The 17,515-nt window shown below is 34.5% G+C and overlaps 2 protein-coding genes across 2 annotated transcripts in view; one reads left to right on the top strand and one right to left on the bottom strand.

The window, feature by feature from the left end:
- LOC136041827 (ralA-binding protein 1-like) overlaps nt 1-5,530 on the top strand; it is a 65,417-nt gene extending 59,887 nt beyond the window's left edge. Inside the window, exon 9 of the mRNA XM_065726604.1 lies at nt 4,983-5,530. Within this exon, the coding sequence (XP_065582676.1) occupies nt 4,983-5,093 (111 nt within the window). The 3' untranslated portion in view covers nt 5,094-5,530. The remainder of the gene's footprint in view (nt 1-4,982) is intronic.
- A 3,086-nt stretch (nt 5,531-8,616) lies between these two features.
- Nucleotides 8,617-17,515, bottom strand: part of LOC136041826 (nucleoporin NUP188-like) — a gene marked incomplete in the record, with an annotated part of 179,580 nt that continues 170,681 nt past the window's right edge. Inside the window, 2 exon segments of the mRNA XM_065726603.1 lie at nt 8,617-8,789; nt 10,626-10,977. Coding sequence (XP_065582675.1) covers nt 8,673-8,789; nt 10,626-10,977 — 469 coding nt within the window.

Genomic DNA, 17,515 nt, shown 5'->3' with positions numbered 1-17,515 from the left:
AACTCGTAAAACCTCTAAAAATTCATTCATTTTGCTCACACTTTCATCTAATATGCTTAAATCATCAGCATAATCTAAGTCCAGGAGCGTTCTTCCTCCCCATTTGATTCCATGGTCTCCAATTGCCTTTCCTGTGCTCCTTAAGACGAAGTCCATCAAAATGATCCATATAAAGGGGGATAGAACACAACCCTGCTTAACTCCTGATTTAATACAAAACCAGTTGCTAACCTCATTTCCTACCTTAACCGCAGCAGTATTATTCTCGTACATAGCGCAAATCACTTTAATGTATTTTTCTGGTATACCATATAACGATAAGACCTTTGTTAACGCTGTTCTATCAACAGAATCGAAAGCTTGCTCATAATCGATAAAACTAAGGACCAAAGGTGTTTGACAACGAAGGGACTTCTCAATTATTAACCTAAGAGTGAAAACATGGTCGACACATCCTCTACCTTTTCTAAAACCGCATTGTTCTTCCCTTAAAACTTTATCTACAGCATGTCTCAGTCTAAAAAGTATCATATTACTCAGTAATTTGCTACCTACAGAGACCAGACTAATGCCTCGATAATTCCGACATTCACTCTTGTCACCTTTCTTATACAGTGGTTTAATTAAGGTTTTCCTAAAATCATTGGGTACTTCCCCTTTTTCAAAAATCATGTTCATAATCTTCAGTAGCTTATTCCTAACCTCAGAGCCACCATATTTAAGGAACTCATTAATCATACTATCAGCACCTGGGGCCTTATTATTTTTTAATCTTTCTAGTACTGTCGCTAATTCTTCCTCACTAAACAAATCTTCCTTCACATCCAAGGTATCACAAACTTTTTCATTTTCATCTATATCTTTTCCTGCAACTGTATCTCGGTTTAGCACATTCTCAAAATGTTCCACCCATCTTTCTTTAACTTTTTCCTTATCACTAATTGTGACCCCATTTCTATCTTTAACTGGGACTAGTCCGGATCGGCTACTCCCTTTCAATTTATTAACATGCCAGTATAATATTTTACTATTATGCCGTCTAGCCGCATCTTCCAGATCCTCAGCAATTTTATCCATCGCCTCCATTTCACATCTCCTTAGTTCATATTTTAATGCTTTCTCCACTTTCTTTACATTCCTTTTGTTTTCATACGACCTATCGCTCAGATAATTCTTATACAAACCCCTTCTACTCTCTATTAAACCTAAAGCTTTTTCACTAATATTCCTAGTTGCTGTCTTAGCACTCTTCCCTAGGACACCATCAGCAACTTCACAAATTGTTTTTCTGAAATTATTCCATCCATCTTCCACATTGTCAAATTTTAAACCCTCAAGTTTAGTACTCAACTGTTCCTGGAATTTTTTTCTCAAATTCTCATCCTGAAGTCTACCAACATCATAACTTCCCGGGAGGGAGTTACTCTTCCGAAATTTCGGCTTTAAATTAACCTTAGACACTACTAGATGGTGATCTTTACTTTTAACATCAATAACGGCACTCCTATACACCCTAGTATCTTGTATTGATCCTGCTAGTCTTCTGTTTACAATAACATAATCAATAAGGTTTGCTGTCTTACCATCACGTGAATACCATGTCAACTTATGGGCCATTTTGTGACCAAACACCGTATTGGTTATAACTAGGTTGTTATACCTACAAAATTGCAAAAGCCTATAGCCATTACTGTTTTCTTTTCCTATACCAAAATTACCTAGGCTAGGATACCATCTATCCCTATTTCTACCAACCTGGGCATTAAAATCTCCTAGCAAAAACACCATATTTCTACCTGGTACCCTGTCTATTTGCTCCTGTAACTGTAAGTAAAATTCATCTGAGTCACTAGTATCTCCATCAGTTGGTTCAATGGGGGCATATACTACTATAACTGATACCCTAAACTTTTTAGTCATAAAATGAGCAATTAGTATTCTATTATTAATACCTTCCCAGCCTAAACAAGACTTAGCAGCTTCCTTATTCATCATGAGCCCTACTCCCTGTCTATGTACCCCATCCTTCCTTCCTGAGTAAACAAATTCTATGTCACCTAATTTCATGCTTCCTACCCCTGGGATATGAGTTTCTGAAACTCCTAATAAATCCAGTTCAAACCGTCTGAATTCGTCAGTCAAAATGTCGGTGCGATAGTCATTTTTTAACGTCGCAACATTCCAAGTTCCAATTTTCATGTTCTTTAAATCTTTGAAATTATTTTGGCCTCAAGAAAAGCAGTGATCCCGGATACCAGTGCAGGATGGGGACCAACATATCTTCTCAAGTCTACACCGAAGCGCTTAAGCCGGCTTAGAACCGGACAGCAAGAAGTCCCTGGGACCTCCAGTAAGTTGGAGGCTTTGTGCAATCCTGGGCCCATCTTGGTCACAACATGGTTTTCAGCACTTGGCGATGCTCTTCTATCAACAAGAGTCGAAATCCTGCACAGACAGTCCCAAGCCTATTACCTCCGACTCATTATATATTCATGCCTACAAATATTATGCTACTACGGGGAGGCAGCCCATAGTAGATAAATTAGCTAGGAAGAGGTTTTTCAGCCCGAAAACGCCCATCAAAACAAACCAAGCCCAGAAAATTATCCAATAATCAGAATCCCGTACGAGTGCTGTGTTGTTTACTAGGCTATAATTTCCTCGAGGGGCGCCACTCCTCAAGTGGGAAAAATTGACCGCAAGTTTCCCAGTCTTGCAGGTACCCCGAAAGGGTCGAGGCAGCCCTTTACAGAGGCCGTTGTCCATAAATCTGGATCTTACGCCCTGCCGCAGTTGTCCTCCTATAGAGGATCCTCCCACGATGGTGTTCTGCTTCACCATGCAATTTAACCCATTACTGGGAGAAGGTTTGTAACTCATCTGACGCGTGAACACGGCAGTTGGCCCTGCTGAGTGTACATTTGAGGGGCCTTCTTCCTCCTCCACCTGAAATTATGACCCCCAGGGGAGGGTTTTCCAGTTTCTATTATGGGCCCCACTGGGACAAGGTCCTACTTGGCCTAAGCCTCCTATGGAGCTACTCTACCTATCTATAGGGCTTACATATATACATATATATATATATATATATATATATATATATATATATATATATATATATATATATATATATATATATACACATACATATACATACACACATACATATACACATACATATACACATACACACATATACACATACATACACATATACTCACTAACCTGCAAATATATACCCTGAATTGGTATAGGCTAGGTCTGTATATGGTGAATATTAATTTCCTTTCTGATGCAAATGCACAATAACTTTGGATTCAGGATGCAATTCTGACTATAGAGATAAGTATTTTTCTTACTTGAAGTGTATGTGCAGAATTAGAAATTCTGTTGGTACTACAAAAGTAGACCTAAGTAGCCAATTTAGCCTGTCTGAAACATCTCACAAGCCAACACCTTATAAAAAACACCTTTGATAATTTAAATGAATAAGAAAACTTATTAGAAATTCTGCTGATACTGCAAAAGTAGACCTAAGTAGCCAATTTAGCCTGTTTGAAACATCTCACAAGCCAACACCCTATAGAAAACACCTTTGAGAATTTAAATGAAGAAGAAAACTTATTAGAGACTCTGCTAATACTGCAAAAGTTGACCTAAGTATCCAATTTAGCCTGTTTGAAACATCTCACAAGCCAACACCCTATAGAAAACACCTTTGACAATTTAAATGAATAAGAAAACTAGTTAAAAACTCTGCTAATACTGCAAAAGTAGACCTAAGTAGCCAATTTAGCCTGTTTGAAGCATCTCACAAGCCGACACCCTATAGAAAAACACCTTTGACAATTTAAATGAATAAGAAAACTAGTTAAAAACTCTGCTAATACTGCAAAAGTAGACCTAAGTATCCAATTTAGCCTGTTTGAAACATCTCACAAGCCAACACCCTATAGAAAACACCTTTGACAATTTAAATGAATAAGAAAACTAGTTAAAAACTCTGCTAATACTGCAAAAGTAGACCTAAGTATCCAATTTAGCCTGATTGAAACATCTCACAAGCCAACACCCTATAGAAAACACCTTTGACAATTTAAATGAATAAGAAAACTAGTTAAAAACTCTGCTAATACTGCAAAAGTAGACCTAAGTAGCCAATATATATATATATATATATATTATATACTACCAAACACTTGAAATACTATAGTTTCTATGACTATCTTAGTTCTGTGACTATCTACCTTAGTTCTGCCCTAGGAATGACGCATGGACGGATGATAAACTTATCTATTAACTAGTGAGCTGAGATCATTTTTGTACAATCCTAATAAGGGCTTATGTCAGGTTTAGCTCTCACTCAATCAGACTATATGTCTTGGCTTTTTCTACAATTAGCCATGGCTTGATGCCCACAACTACTTGATTTTAATTCAAAATTAAAAAATTCAAATATATATATATATATATATATATATATATATATATATATATATATATATATATATATATATATATATATATATATATAGTTCATTGTCACCTTAGAATTGGCTAATTCTAGAATTTAATATTAGATTACCCCCACAAAGAAAATCCTTACAAAACATAATATGTCCCTCTTGTTTCGTTTCGATTCACCCAAACCAACACCTAGACAGAGAGACGTGACGAGGTGATTTCAGGTGTAAAGATGTTTATACTTAATTTATTTGTTAAATTTAATTAAAATTAATTTTGTTTTAATTTTTTTGAAATCACTTTCGATATTTTTGTTTTTATAAATATTCATTAGCTGAAAGAAATTATTGCAAATTAAATAAATTATTGATAAGTTCTAACGAAAACCGACAAATTATTAACTTAATTTTCTATCTTTGAATTAGTTTTATTATAAATAAAATACTTTTTATTTAATTTTGATTTAAGTTAGTCAGTTAAATGTAATTAATGCAATTTATTTGATATTTATTTTTTAGGAGATGAATGAAGGAATACGCCAGCGAATAGTTCAAGAGCAAGAGAATTGTATCCTTGCCAAAGTGAAGCTCCGTTTTGAAGCCGAGAAACAATTTCTAGTTGTTGGTTGACCAATATTTAACCAAAAATTTGTCGAATCTCTAATATAGCGTTCATAGAAAATGGAGAGAAGAGACGAGTGAAGGAGAAATTTACTTGAAAAAGTGCTTGATGTGTAGGGCAGAGCCGAAACTCCAATAAAATGTGGGTAAACCCCCCTTGAATGATTTTAGCAGTGTAGATAAATGACATAATTAAGCCAAATAAGATGAATTGAAAAGGTTTAGCGCCTAATTGTACATATAATGAAAAAGGAAATCACCGTAGAAGGTATAACTTATTGAAGACCTTGCAATTAAAAAATTAAGTAAGGAAAGTAGTAAGTATGACAGCACTAGACCCATAAGGTCCAGGTATGTCAGGGATCCCCACATTAGATTAAAAAATAAAAGTTTAGTAAAACATTGACAAAATAGCCAAATAATTAATACTTTGGCATGATTTTTTTTTTTAACAAATTTCAATATTCTTAAGTATTCTCTTAATTCTCTTCTTATATTCTTAAGTCTAGTAAAAGCACGTATTTATTGTTTGAAGGCTTATGAACAAACATCTCTATGCATCGACAAGGGGGATAACGCCAAACCCCCCACAGAAATACAAATCTTCTACATAAAATGACATACTTCCTCTTAAGGATTATCCAAAGAATATTCCTCGTAGACCTATTCTTCCTTCATTATTTTGAACCTATGTGCCCGTTCATAGAATAATATCTTTTAATTTTCCTTTTTATCAGGAATTTATTTTTGTGTTGTGATTTATTGAGCTATTTATAGAATCTCTGCTTTTATATTAGAGATGTATTAAAATTTCATGTCTAAGCCTTATGATAGTCCCGGTGAAGGCAACGAACAACTTATTAAATAGAGGCAAGTAGTGGTATCTATGGAAAACAGCACCGTAGAAGGTATAACTTATTGAAGACCTTGTAATTGAAAAAGTAAGTAAGGAAAGTAGTAAGTAAGATAGAACTAGACCCATAAGGCCCAAATCGGCGGTGCTGATCTCCGCTTTGTGGCCCTTCAGCCAGGAAGTGCAATGGTTGGCAGGGGGCCAGCCATCCTGTCCTCTCGCACACCCTTCCTGCTTGCCTACCCCAGATATCTCCATGATACCCATTTAAAGCTGGGTCGACTCTGGCTGAGCTTACAGAGTCACGGTACTGACTCCGGTCCCGAATCAAATAACTGGTCACACTTGGGATCGAACCCATGCCCCTTGGACAAAGAATTCTAGATCAGCACGCTAACCACTTAGCCAGAACGGCTTAAGAAGACCTTGAGATGCAACTGAAGACTAGAATTGAGATGCAACCACTGAAGAGCTTCAATTTCCATCAGATTATGAAATTTCAGAACACCATAATGCAAAACTCATAACGTCTTAATAATTTCGTTGTAGGGTCGCGTATCATGGTTTCAGCAGTAGCTACAACGTAGTTAATAATGAACCACAGCCCACAGTAACCAAAAACGCTTAAAAAATGGCTTAAAGAAAAAATGTCATTTGTACCCAATTCAGGGATTGCAACTATTATCTCGATTAGTCTTAGTAGTAAACGTTTGTTCCAAAAACTGATTTATGTGAATTCCAAAAAATCCCCTAAAACCGCAGAATTGGCATCGGTGTACAAAAAACACACTATTGGAATCAAAATGGCCGAAAACTCTACACAGAAAATTTAGTCCCCTGGCTTGAATAACAAGAAAAATTGCTTTTTTGTATGGGTAGCACTGATGTTTTTTACCTTTTCTTTTCTTCATTGGTAGAGGGGCACTGAAATATCATAGAGGGCTGTTTAAGGGCTCATTTGAACGGAAATTGCTATATGTGCGTGTTTCTGTAAGTACCTGAACATAGTGTTAAAGATATAATCCATTTTTTGACAATAAACTGCAAATTTATATGCAAGATGATAAATAATGTCATAATCATAATGACATTATAGTAAATCTATATGACGACTCCAATTGCATATGCTAATTGTAAAAGGCTGTCAGTCAAGATAAAGAAGAAAAAAAAGCTCACTCCATTGTTAAGCGCTTGGGTCTGTTGCAGGTTGAAATTTAATTTAATATGTATTTACTTCAAATTAAATGGCATTTAACTGCAACATGAAACAATTTATTAACCAAAGCCATAATTTGAATTGTAATGCCTATTGAAAAATAATTGATGTTAGTGAGTAATGAGTAACCGAAAACAGATTTATAGGAATTACGAAAAATAGCCCAAAAACCGTAGAATTTGCGTCGGTGTACAAAAAGTACACTATCGGAATCGTAATCACCGAAAACTCGTCTCTTGGCTTGAAGAAGAAGGAAAATTGTTTTTTTTTGTATGGGTAGCACTAATGTGTTATCTTTCTTTCTTCAGTGCTAGAGGGGCACTAGAATATCATAGAGAGCTGTTTAAAGGCTCATTTGAACAGAAATTGCTATGTATGCGTGCTTCTGTAAGTAGCAAAACATAATGTAAAAAATATAATCCATTTTTTGACAATAAACTGCAATTTCATATACAAGATAATAAATATCGTCATAATCACGTCATAAGGTTACAGCCATAATTGATATTATAGTAAATCTATATGATGACTCCAATTGCATATGCTAATTATAAAAGGCTGTCAGTCAAGATAAAGAAGAAAAAGAAGCTCACTCAATTGTTAAGTGCTTGGGTATATTGCAGGTTGAAATCTAATTTAATATGTAATTTCTTCAAATTTAATGAGAATTAAGTGAAAACGTAGCACGATTTATTAACCAATTGGCATGATTTGAATTGTAATGACTATTGAAAAATAATTGATCTTAATGAGTGATGAGTAAAATAAAAAAATATGAATGTTAAAGACTTAATGATCAATGATTCTCAGAAATTTCGTAATTTGCCTCCTTTTTTTGCGAATTTGATGATGACTTTGCAATAATTAATACATTTAAGATGCTAGTTCACTATATTGACAAAAATTTGAGAGGAAGTCAATTTTTGATCATTCCAATAGTTATTTCACTCTCAACTGGAACAAAATATTAAATTTTTATTAAATGTCATTAAAGTTTTGTCAAAGCTTGAATGTACTCCTTGTTTCTTTCAACATCGCCGGCATCTTTTAAGATTAACACGTTTATTTGACCAGTTCCTTAGATACAAAATCTTAGATCCTTAATTCAAAATCAACAGTTTCCATCAATATACTATTTTGTACAAAACAAAAGCAACTACAATTTTGTCTCTAAAACAAAACAAAGTTTTACAGTCAGAAGATTAAGTGAAGTGAAGAGAAAGCGTTAGAATGTGAAAATCTGAATTGAAAATCAGAATGTGAATGAATGTGAAATTAATTCACATGAATGTGAATTTCTGAATTTCACATTCAGAAAATCTGAATGTGAAAAATCTGAAGGCTTTGATAAATTGTGGAAATTTTGACTAAGAATTGTGAAAATTAAAAAAATGATATTTTTGAAAATGTGACTTCTATGGAAACAAGCGAGGTGCGAAATTCGATTTAAAATCGGAAAAAAAAACATTTGAATTGTTTAATCATTCAGAAAAAATATAAAAAAAGGGTTCTTCTTCTTTTAAAGTAACTTCTTAGAGATGCTAGTAAGAAGGAAAACAGCTTTCTTGTCATGCTCCTCAAAAATCAAACCAGCTCGTCGCTGAGTAATTCTTCGAACGCTTTCTTCAATAAGACCCTGAAAAAGAAATAAAAATACACTTTAAAGAGTTTATAAAAAAAAACACACACATAGAATAAAAAAGGGTACAATTACGCACAGGCACGCATACGCTAAATATTCATCCCTTTTTAACACTAAAGTGTCAAGCACACTAAAAATGAAATCTGATACTTTGAATCGGTGAAGTAGAAAATTACACAACCATACACATATTAATTTTTTTTAACTCAACTTTTAATTCAAAAAACGTTCGATATTAGGTATGTAGTTATAACACTTAGCGGGCGTCTAGTTTAAAAACAAAGAACGTGTGTGAAAAATCAGTAGAAAAAAAGTGAATGAATACTAACATCTAACATGTAAATATTAACCTTTAAATGCTAATACATGTAAAATACTAATAACTCACTTCAGCACCAAGCCGCCCGAGGCAAACATAACTGTGGAAGCTCCTCTTCCTTCTTAACTAGTTACCTAATTCCCATTTGGTTTCAAGATGTTATATGAGGAAGTTCACCCTTTTCTCAACACCTCGCTCTTCACACTAAAGGGTTTTAGTATTTTTAAAAAACCTTCTTTTTGTTGTAATTAGACGACCCTTGTGTTTTAGGAGTCGTTCTTGAAAAATTGGGGTAAAATTCAAACTCTAGCGTGAAGAGCGAGGTGTTGAAGAAAGGGCAAACCCCTTCATATACGTAACAATTTCTGTTCGTTTTATGTTCGTCCTTACTTCCAGTTGAACAAACTTGATTAATTTTTTTTGTTTAATTTCAGATAATTTTTTCAAATAATGCCAGGAAATCTGGCTCCACCTCCACGAAAAAATATCGCACCCTCACAAAAATAGCCTCTAGACAATTCAACCCCGGACAAAAAATTTGTCCTGGACGATTATCCTTAAAATCTCCACGCTTAAAATTGAGTCAGCAAAGAGAAAGCAAGACATTTAAAAATAATTTCGTATACAAATTCTGGCAAATTCCCGAGTGTAAAATTTCTAGTTGAATCTAGTTGCCCTCCAATCTTTTTAGTCACTTAAAAAGGGCACTGAAACTTTTAATGTCCTTTCGAATGAGTTCTCTCCCGATATTCTAGGACCAATGGACCGATAAGATCATCCCTGAAAAAAAAAAAAAACACAGCAAAGAAGCAAATAAACATACGATCTTATATTTATGATCATATATTAAAGAATAATATTTTCATTAAAGATAATACACATATGATCTTTATTCTGGCAAAAAATACAATATTCCACATTTTTGCAGATAAGAGCTTGAAACCTCTACAGTAGGGTTTTCTGATACGCTGAATATGACGATGTGATTTTCATTAAGATGCTTTAACTTTTAGGGTATGTTTCCCCCTTTTTCAAAAAATTGGCAAATTTCTCAGGTCGTAACTTGTGATCCGTAACACTAAACTCAAAGAAACATATATTTGAAATCAGCATAATAAGCCGATTCTTTCTATGTATCGATTGGTATCAAAAATTACTTTTATTAGAGTTTATGGCACTATTGAGCCGCGTCACTCCTTACTTGCAGTTTGTTACCACGAATTGCATACCTGCATCTATACGAGCTGCCTGTTTTTTTTTTTTTTATTATTAAAAAAATAATTGTAAAAGACAGACATTCCTTTCTCTCCCAGGGTCGATCTATTGGCGGAGAGATATATGAACGCCACCGTTGACTTGGGTGTAGTTTATTTTTGTGCAAAATCTACTCATTTTTATAGAAATCTGTAAAGAAAAGATTAAAAAGACATCCTTTTCTTCTCCCCCCTCTTTCTCTCTCTCTTGTTCCTACAGCAAGGCAATGACACATGAATATAATCACAAAAACTTACAAATTCTCCCCCAAGTTCTCGCTTAAATGCCTGCAATTCTTCACCACTTAAATCACCAACATCACAAACAAGCTTTGCTTGAGCAAGAAGCATCTGCAACGTAGCAATCAGAACTTGACTCGTCTTTTTGACATCATCACGCAGGAATCTTAAGCAGACGGTTGCAACGGCTACTAATGTGCCAGCAGAAATCTTGTTCATCTCCTTGTCCTCAAGGGCAGGTGTGCTTAAGCTAGTGCTGAGGATAGTGTCTTCCTTCGTCGGTAAGTAATTGACTTTGACGAGGACCGCTTCCAATGATGGTGATAATTCTGAAAGGACTGCGATTCCACGAGTGAGCAAATCGAGAAGCCTGAAAAAATGTTAGATAGTATAATTTATATTAAAATTATATATAATTATAATAAAATTATTAAATATAATAATTATTGAAATTAATAATAAATTAATACATTTCTTTAATATAATTAATAAATAAATTAATACAATTATTATTAATATAATAGCAAAAGTGCAAGTATATAGTAAAATTACTGTAAAATCAAGAAGCTTGAAGAATGACAGCAAAATTATATATAATTATAGTAAATTTATTAAATATAATAACTATTATATTTAATATATATAATTCTTAATTTCTAATTAATAATATGTATAAATTATGTTAAAGAGAGATGGGCAGAATATTTAGAGAATGTGCTAAACCGGAATTTTTTCTGACAGCTTAAAAGTGAAGGAGGAAAAATGTAGATGAAACCCTGTCGCTAGGAAAAATGTGGATCCATAAGTTCTATCTGCCCTGGTGAAAGAAGCTTTTATGTACTCTAACCCTTGGAGAAACGAGAAGTATAACCCCAGTAAGACAGTAAGTAAAGTCCCTGGAGACATTGATCAAAATGATTTTCTATTAATGTATGGTAAGATAAGATAAGATTTATTTGCAAAAGAACTATCACAAGCTCTAAAGAGCCGAATTCGCTTTATATGTCACTAAAAGCTAAGAAAAAAATCAAAATAGTACATTAAGTCAAACACTTAAAATTAAAAGGAATTAAAAAAGTAAAATCATCAAAGATAAACTTAACAATTAAATTACAAAAACATTGCAGTAAAAAGGGGAATTTGGCAATTACATGATCACGAATTATTATTAAGGTGTTTCAGAATAAATGGTATAAAACTTTTGCGAAACCTTTCTGTAACAGCATGAATCGGAGAGTAAGTTGGGATTGCTAAGGAGGCTGACCGGGGGAGTCGGAGTCTAATGGGATTGTGAAAATCAGGGAGTAAGTCCTCAGTGCGGGGATTGGAAATGACTGATTTAGCGAAAAGCAGGCAAATTTTTTCCCTCCTTTCTTTTAAGGTGGTAATGCGCGCAGCTTTAAGGAGGAAGGAGTATGGAATTTTGCCTTCTTTGTAAATGATCCTGAGCGAACGCTTTTGGACCGACTCGATTTTGTCACTAAGTTCATTTGAAAGTTGCGAATGCCAGACCGGACATGCATATTCCAATAACGGTCTGATAAAGGATAAGTAAACACGGAGGGAATGTATCTTAGGACAATTAAATTTGTTTAGTAGCTTAAAAATGGATAGTGAAACATTTGCTTGTTTAACAATGTTGGATACATGTGTTTCCCACTTAAGATCATTAGAAATTGTGACACCAAGAAGCTTAACATGTTTCACTAGCATTTCGCTTGGGATCGGATCGCAAAAAGCAGGAGTAGATTTCAAGAAGTTTATTGTCATTATCTGTGATTTAGTGGGATTTACTGTCATATTTAGATTCTTGGATTCATCCGAACATTGGGTTAGGATTTCAACGGGGTCACTTTTAATATTCTTATGACATACTTCAAGGATCGACAAGTCATCAACATATTTCCATCGTTGGGGGAACTCCTTGCCAATTTCGTTAATCATGACAAGAAATAATAGTGGTCCCAATAAGGTTCCTTGAGGTATTCCACAGTACCTAGGAAGGGGGTTAGAGAAGGTATTTTTGTATTTTACAACTTGTGATCTGTCTGAAAGGAACGATATAACAATATTTACTAGGAGTGGGTCAATTTCAAAGTTATCATGTAGTAAACGAATTAGGATAGTGTGGTCAACTAAGTCAAACGCTTTTTGGAAATCGACTAAAACCAGGTTTAGCCAAACATTTGGTTTCTCTAGTTCACTTAGGATCGTGTGAATCAAGTGTACAAGGTAATGGGTGGTGGAGGTTTTTCTTAAATTACCAAACTGTCGGATGTCAATGCGTGGTATAATTTTAATTTTAAGCCAGTCACAAAGGAACCCTTCGTAAAGCTTAGAAAAAACTGGAGTGAGTGTAATAGGACGTATGTTGGTTATAGTCAGACTGGAAGATTTCTTTGGGATGGGTGTTATAAAACCAAGTTTCCAGCAACTTGGGAATTTACCAGATTTTGTAATTTGGTTAAAAATATCAGATAAAGGTCCAGCAATTGTGTCTGAAAAGGCTTTAATCAAGTCAATTGGGATGTCTAATGGGCAAGTACTTGATTTTTTGAGCTTTTGGATTTTATTTATAATATCAGAGGGGAGAAATTTGGGGGAAAGAGGTGGAGGGAGGAAAAAGTTTGACCTGAGCCAGTGAAAGGGGGGAGACTTTGAACTATGGACGCAAGATGCAGGTTCAAATCGTTGGCTATCTTGGAAGGGGGGCTCAGGGAGATGAAAATTAACTTCAACAGGGTTTTTTCCGCAAATCTCTTTGATTTTCCTGTACCATTGTTTGGGTTTGTTAGAATACAAATCCTTAACCTTACTATTGTAATACCCAGAAGCTGCCTTTCTCAATTTTCTCTTCAGGAACTCAAGAATTACAAGAATTACTTAATTACAAGAATTCTATTTACTTAATACAAGAATTCTTGTATTAAGCAGGGGTACTTGGAATGTATTAAATCTTTCTACTCCGACTTGGGGCATAAAGCTCCAACAAAATAATGGACAAAAACTTACAAAATACACTAGAGTGCGCTTCTGATGTTCTACAAGTATAGCTTTTTACCGATAATTTACATGCTATTTGCTGTGTATCAAAATTGAAAGAGAGAATGGCTCAGGTACATATTCAGTGTTTTCAAGGAAGAAGGGAGAATAATAAAAACGAATTTGTGTAAATAAATTGAACAGGAAGTGCCCAGAAATTCAGGATAATTTAGGATTAGGCATTTAACCCCCGAACATACTGTAACTTGTAAGAATATATTTAATTTAAGGACTTAGAAATGGCAATTAGGGTAATCAACACCCTGTTATTGTTAAAAAATTGGAAGTGTAGTGTGCAGGATTCTGAAAGTAAAACATGATTCTATGAGCGACCAAATGATGAAGATTAAAAAAAAATCAAATAGCGAAATTTCAGTTTCCTGGCGAAAGAGTTGATTAGCTAGTTTACAAGAAAAACAGAAGAAGGTGGTAAAAAAGATAAACTGTGGTGATTGCTATATTAGAGAGAGAGAGAGAGGAGAGAGAGAGAGAGGAGAGAGAGAGAGAGAGAGAGAGAGAGGAGAGAGAGAGAGAGAGAGAGAGGAGAGAGAGGAGAGAGAGAGAGAGAGAGAGAGAGAGAGAGAGAGAGAGAGAGAGAGAGAGAGAGAGAGAGAGAGAGAGAGAGAGAGAGAGAGAGAGAGAGAGAGAGAGAGAAGAGAGAGAGAGAGAGAGAGAGAGAGAGAGAGAGAGAGAGAGAGAGAGAGAGAGAGAGAGAGAGAGAGAGAGAGAGAGAGAGAGACTTTTATTTTAAACCGACTTTCACAGCGCGTGCTGCCGAATTAGCACTTTACGTCAGGTATTACAATAAGATAAAACTTGTCAAATGAAAGAAAAAGAGAAAAACACAGACACACAATGTCAGACAGACACTTGTCAGATTAAAAACACCGATCATCAACTAGAAGCTAAGTCAATACAACAAATTCACTGATTAGTAATGTTTACAAATACAGGAGTGAAACTCTACCTGTACCTCTCGTGGATTGGTGGGAGAAGTAGAAGGGTTATGACTTTCTGGGAGTTGGGTCTTTGAGGTAGGGATCTTAAGGATAAAAATGGCGGGGGGAATAAATCTTGGAAACGGGGGTTTGTCATGGCTTTATTGCCAAACTGGGTACACAAAAGGGTTCTTCTCTCTGATAGGGTAGTGAGCTGGAAATGCTTAAGAAGAAAGTGATATAGAAATTTACCTTGACTGACTTCTGGACTGACTCTATTGAATAAGATTGGGAAGTAGTTAAGCCAAAATGCCAAACCGGACAAGAATATTGAAGAAAAGGGCGGATGAATCTTTTATAAATTCTTAAAAGGTGGATTTCAGGGCAAGAAAACTCGAAGAAAAGCATAGAAAGTGCCAAATTAGCCTGCTTTGTAATGTTAGTAACATGGACCTCCCACATCAGTACACTTATTAATGTACCAATCAGCGGGTAAAAGTATATCCAAGATTTTCTTCTAGTTTATATGTTTGAGCATGGATTATAAGATTAGTATATTTGAAATTTAGATTAGTTGAATCAGCCTCTAGTGTTGTTTTCAATGGCGTAAACGTTATCGTTGACTTAGAGCGTCTTAAAGGTTTACCATAGAAACGTACAAAATAAAGAATAAATAAATGATCTTCATGCTAATATGACAAAATTAGAAATTTAGAACTAATTGATTTTTCAACGCTTCATTTTTTTTCCATTTCTGTGATTAGAAGAAGAAGACAAACTAATTTATTAGGGGAAAACAAAGGAACTTAGGAACTTTCTGTTATTAGAAGGAGAAAAAGTACTAATTTATTCAGGAAAAAATAAAGAAATTATAAACTTTCCACTAGAAGAAAAAGAAGAATAATTTATTAAGGAAAGAAAACAATGGACGAAATATACAAAATGAATTGCCGTTAAGCTCTAGCAAGTCTGTGCGGCTAAAATATGCAATAATTTCCTTCATCAAACAACCAAGAGACCAAAAAATAGAAAAAAATTACTGTTAGCATGAACAAACACACACAGAGTTGTCAAATTAGGGGTAATCCTTCTAAGCCTAACAAATATTTGAGCTATATTCACAGGAAGATATAAAAAAAAACAATCAAAACATGTAAATTTACGTTAAATCAGCCAAAAGGGGAAGAAAGATCTGATCTGTTGGGCACCTAATACCTGTACAGAATATTTTTTGATCTTATATTATAAAATCATGCAAAATCAAATTTAATCTTATTATTATTTTCAATATTGTGTGGATCAAAAGGACTTTAAACACCATTCAGAGGTTGGGACTAACTTTTGGGACTCTTGGGACCCTGTACATACAAAAAGAATTCTGAGCGTGTTGAGGATATTATTGACATCTTTATTTCATCAGCCTGCCTAGTATTGTAGCAATGAATTACCACAGACAAACACACTATTATCAAACACATTACCAGAGACAAACACAATACCAGAGACAAGCACATTACCAGACACAAACACATTACCAGAGACAAAGACATTACCAGAGACAAACACACTATTACCGAACACTTACCAGAGACAAACACAGTATTACCAGAGACAAACACATTACAAGAGACAAACATACTATTACCAAACAATTACCAGGGATAAACACATTACACGAGACAAACACACTATTACCAAACACTTGCCAGAGACAAACACGCTATTACCTGAGATAAACACATTACCAGAGACAAACACACTATTACCAAACACTTACCAAAGACAAACACACTATCAAAACAATTTCCAGTATCATTATTAAATAAGAACGTCTTTTCAATTGAAAGTAAGGAGCAACATTAAAACTTCAAATGAACAGAAATCATTCCATATGTGAGAGGGACACTCCTTCTTCAACCCACAAAGTCTTTAAACTCACAAAAAAAAATCCCCCTCAAATTTAAGGGCCCTATTGTTTGAGCAGTCTTCTTAGAAGAGTCGTGACAAAAAGTCAAACTTTAACTGCGTGTAATAGCTAAGGACTGCAAACTTCAATATATACGAAATAATTCCTATTCATCTTCATTATCAATGTCTTTCTTACTGTCATTACAAACAACTAGTTTTGTTTTATTGAGGTCTTTGAAAGACATTTCAATTCGACGTGTACCCACAAATCGCTTTAACATCAGATCCCTTCTTAAGTCGTAACAATTTAACTTACAGTAAATTAGTTTTAAGACCACATTGCAATCGCCACACAGTAACACTTGCATTCCTTGCTTTCTAATTACTTTCATGGTTATAAAATGGCTCTTGTTCTTTTTCTTTTCCTTTTATTAATTAACTTTTGTATTTCCTTTTTTACTGTTACTACTTTCTGCTTACTTTCATGGTTATAAAATGGCTCTTGTTTTTTCTTTTATTAAATAACTTTTTTATTTCCTTTTTTACTATTACTACTTTCTTCTTACTTTCATGGTTATAAAATGGCTCTTGTTTTTTTCTTTTATTAATTAACTTTTGTATTTCCTTTTTTACTATTACTCAACTGCTGTGAAAGTTAACCTTCTTCTTTCTTGTTTTACTTCTGCACAGAGGAAGGCTTTGCAGAGGGTTTAACTGGCTACAAAATCAATATAGGTTTTTTCAATCTCTTCTCATACCTACATCAGCTTCGGTAATGAGGGGTTTCGTAAAGAATAAGTTCAACTAGGTGTAAAGCCAAAATTTTATTCTGGCACACTTATAATAAAATATATGCTTTTAGGTTCAACCAACTGCAAAGTTAATATAATGCTTATAAATCTCTCATTGGCTTCCTGCCAAAGTGCTGCTTTGGAGTCCTGCCAAAGTGCCACAACACTTTTCTTGGTAAAACCTATAAACAGTTGCAGTAACACTTCATGTTGTCTTACAGCCGTAAAT

The sequence above is a fragment of the Artemia franciscana genome, unplaced genomic scaffold, assembly GCF_032884065.1.
Source record: "Artemia franciscana unplaced genomic scaffold, ASM3288406v1 PGA_scaffold_39, whole genome shotgun sequence".
In the NCBI taxonomy this organism is placed as follows: Eukaryota; Metazoa; Arthropoda; class Branchiopoda; order Anostraca; family Artemiidae; genus Artemia; species Artemia franciscana.
This window is presented reverse-complemented; position numbering and strand designations above follow the sequence as displayed.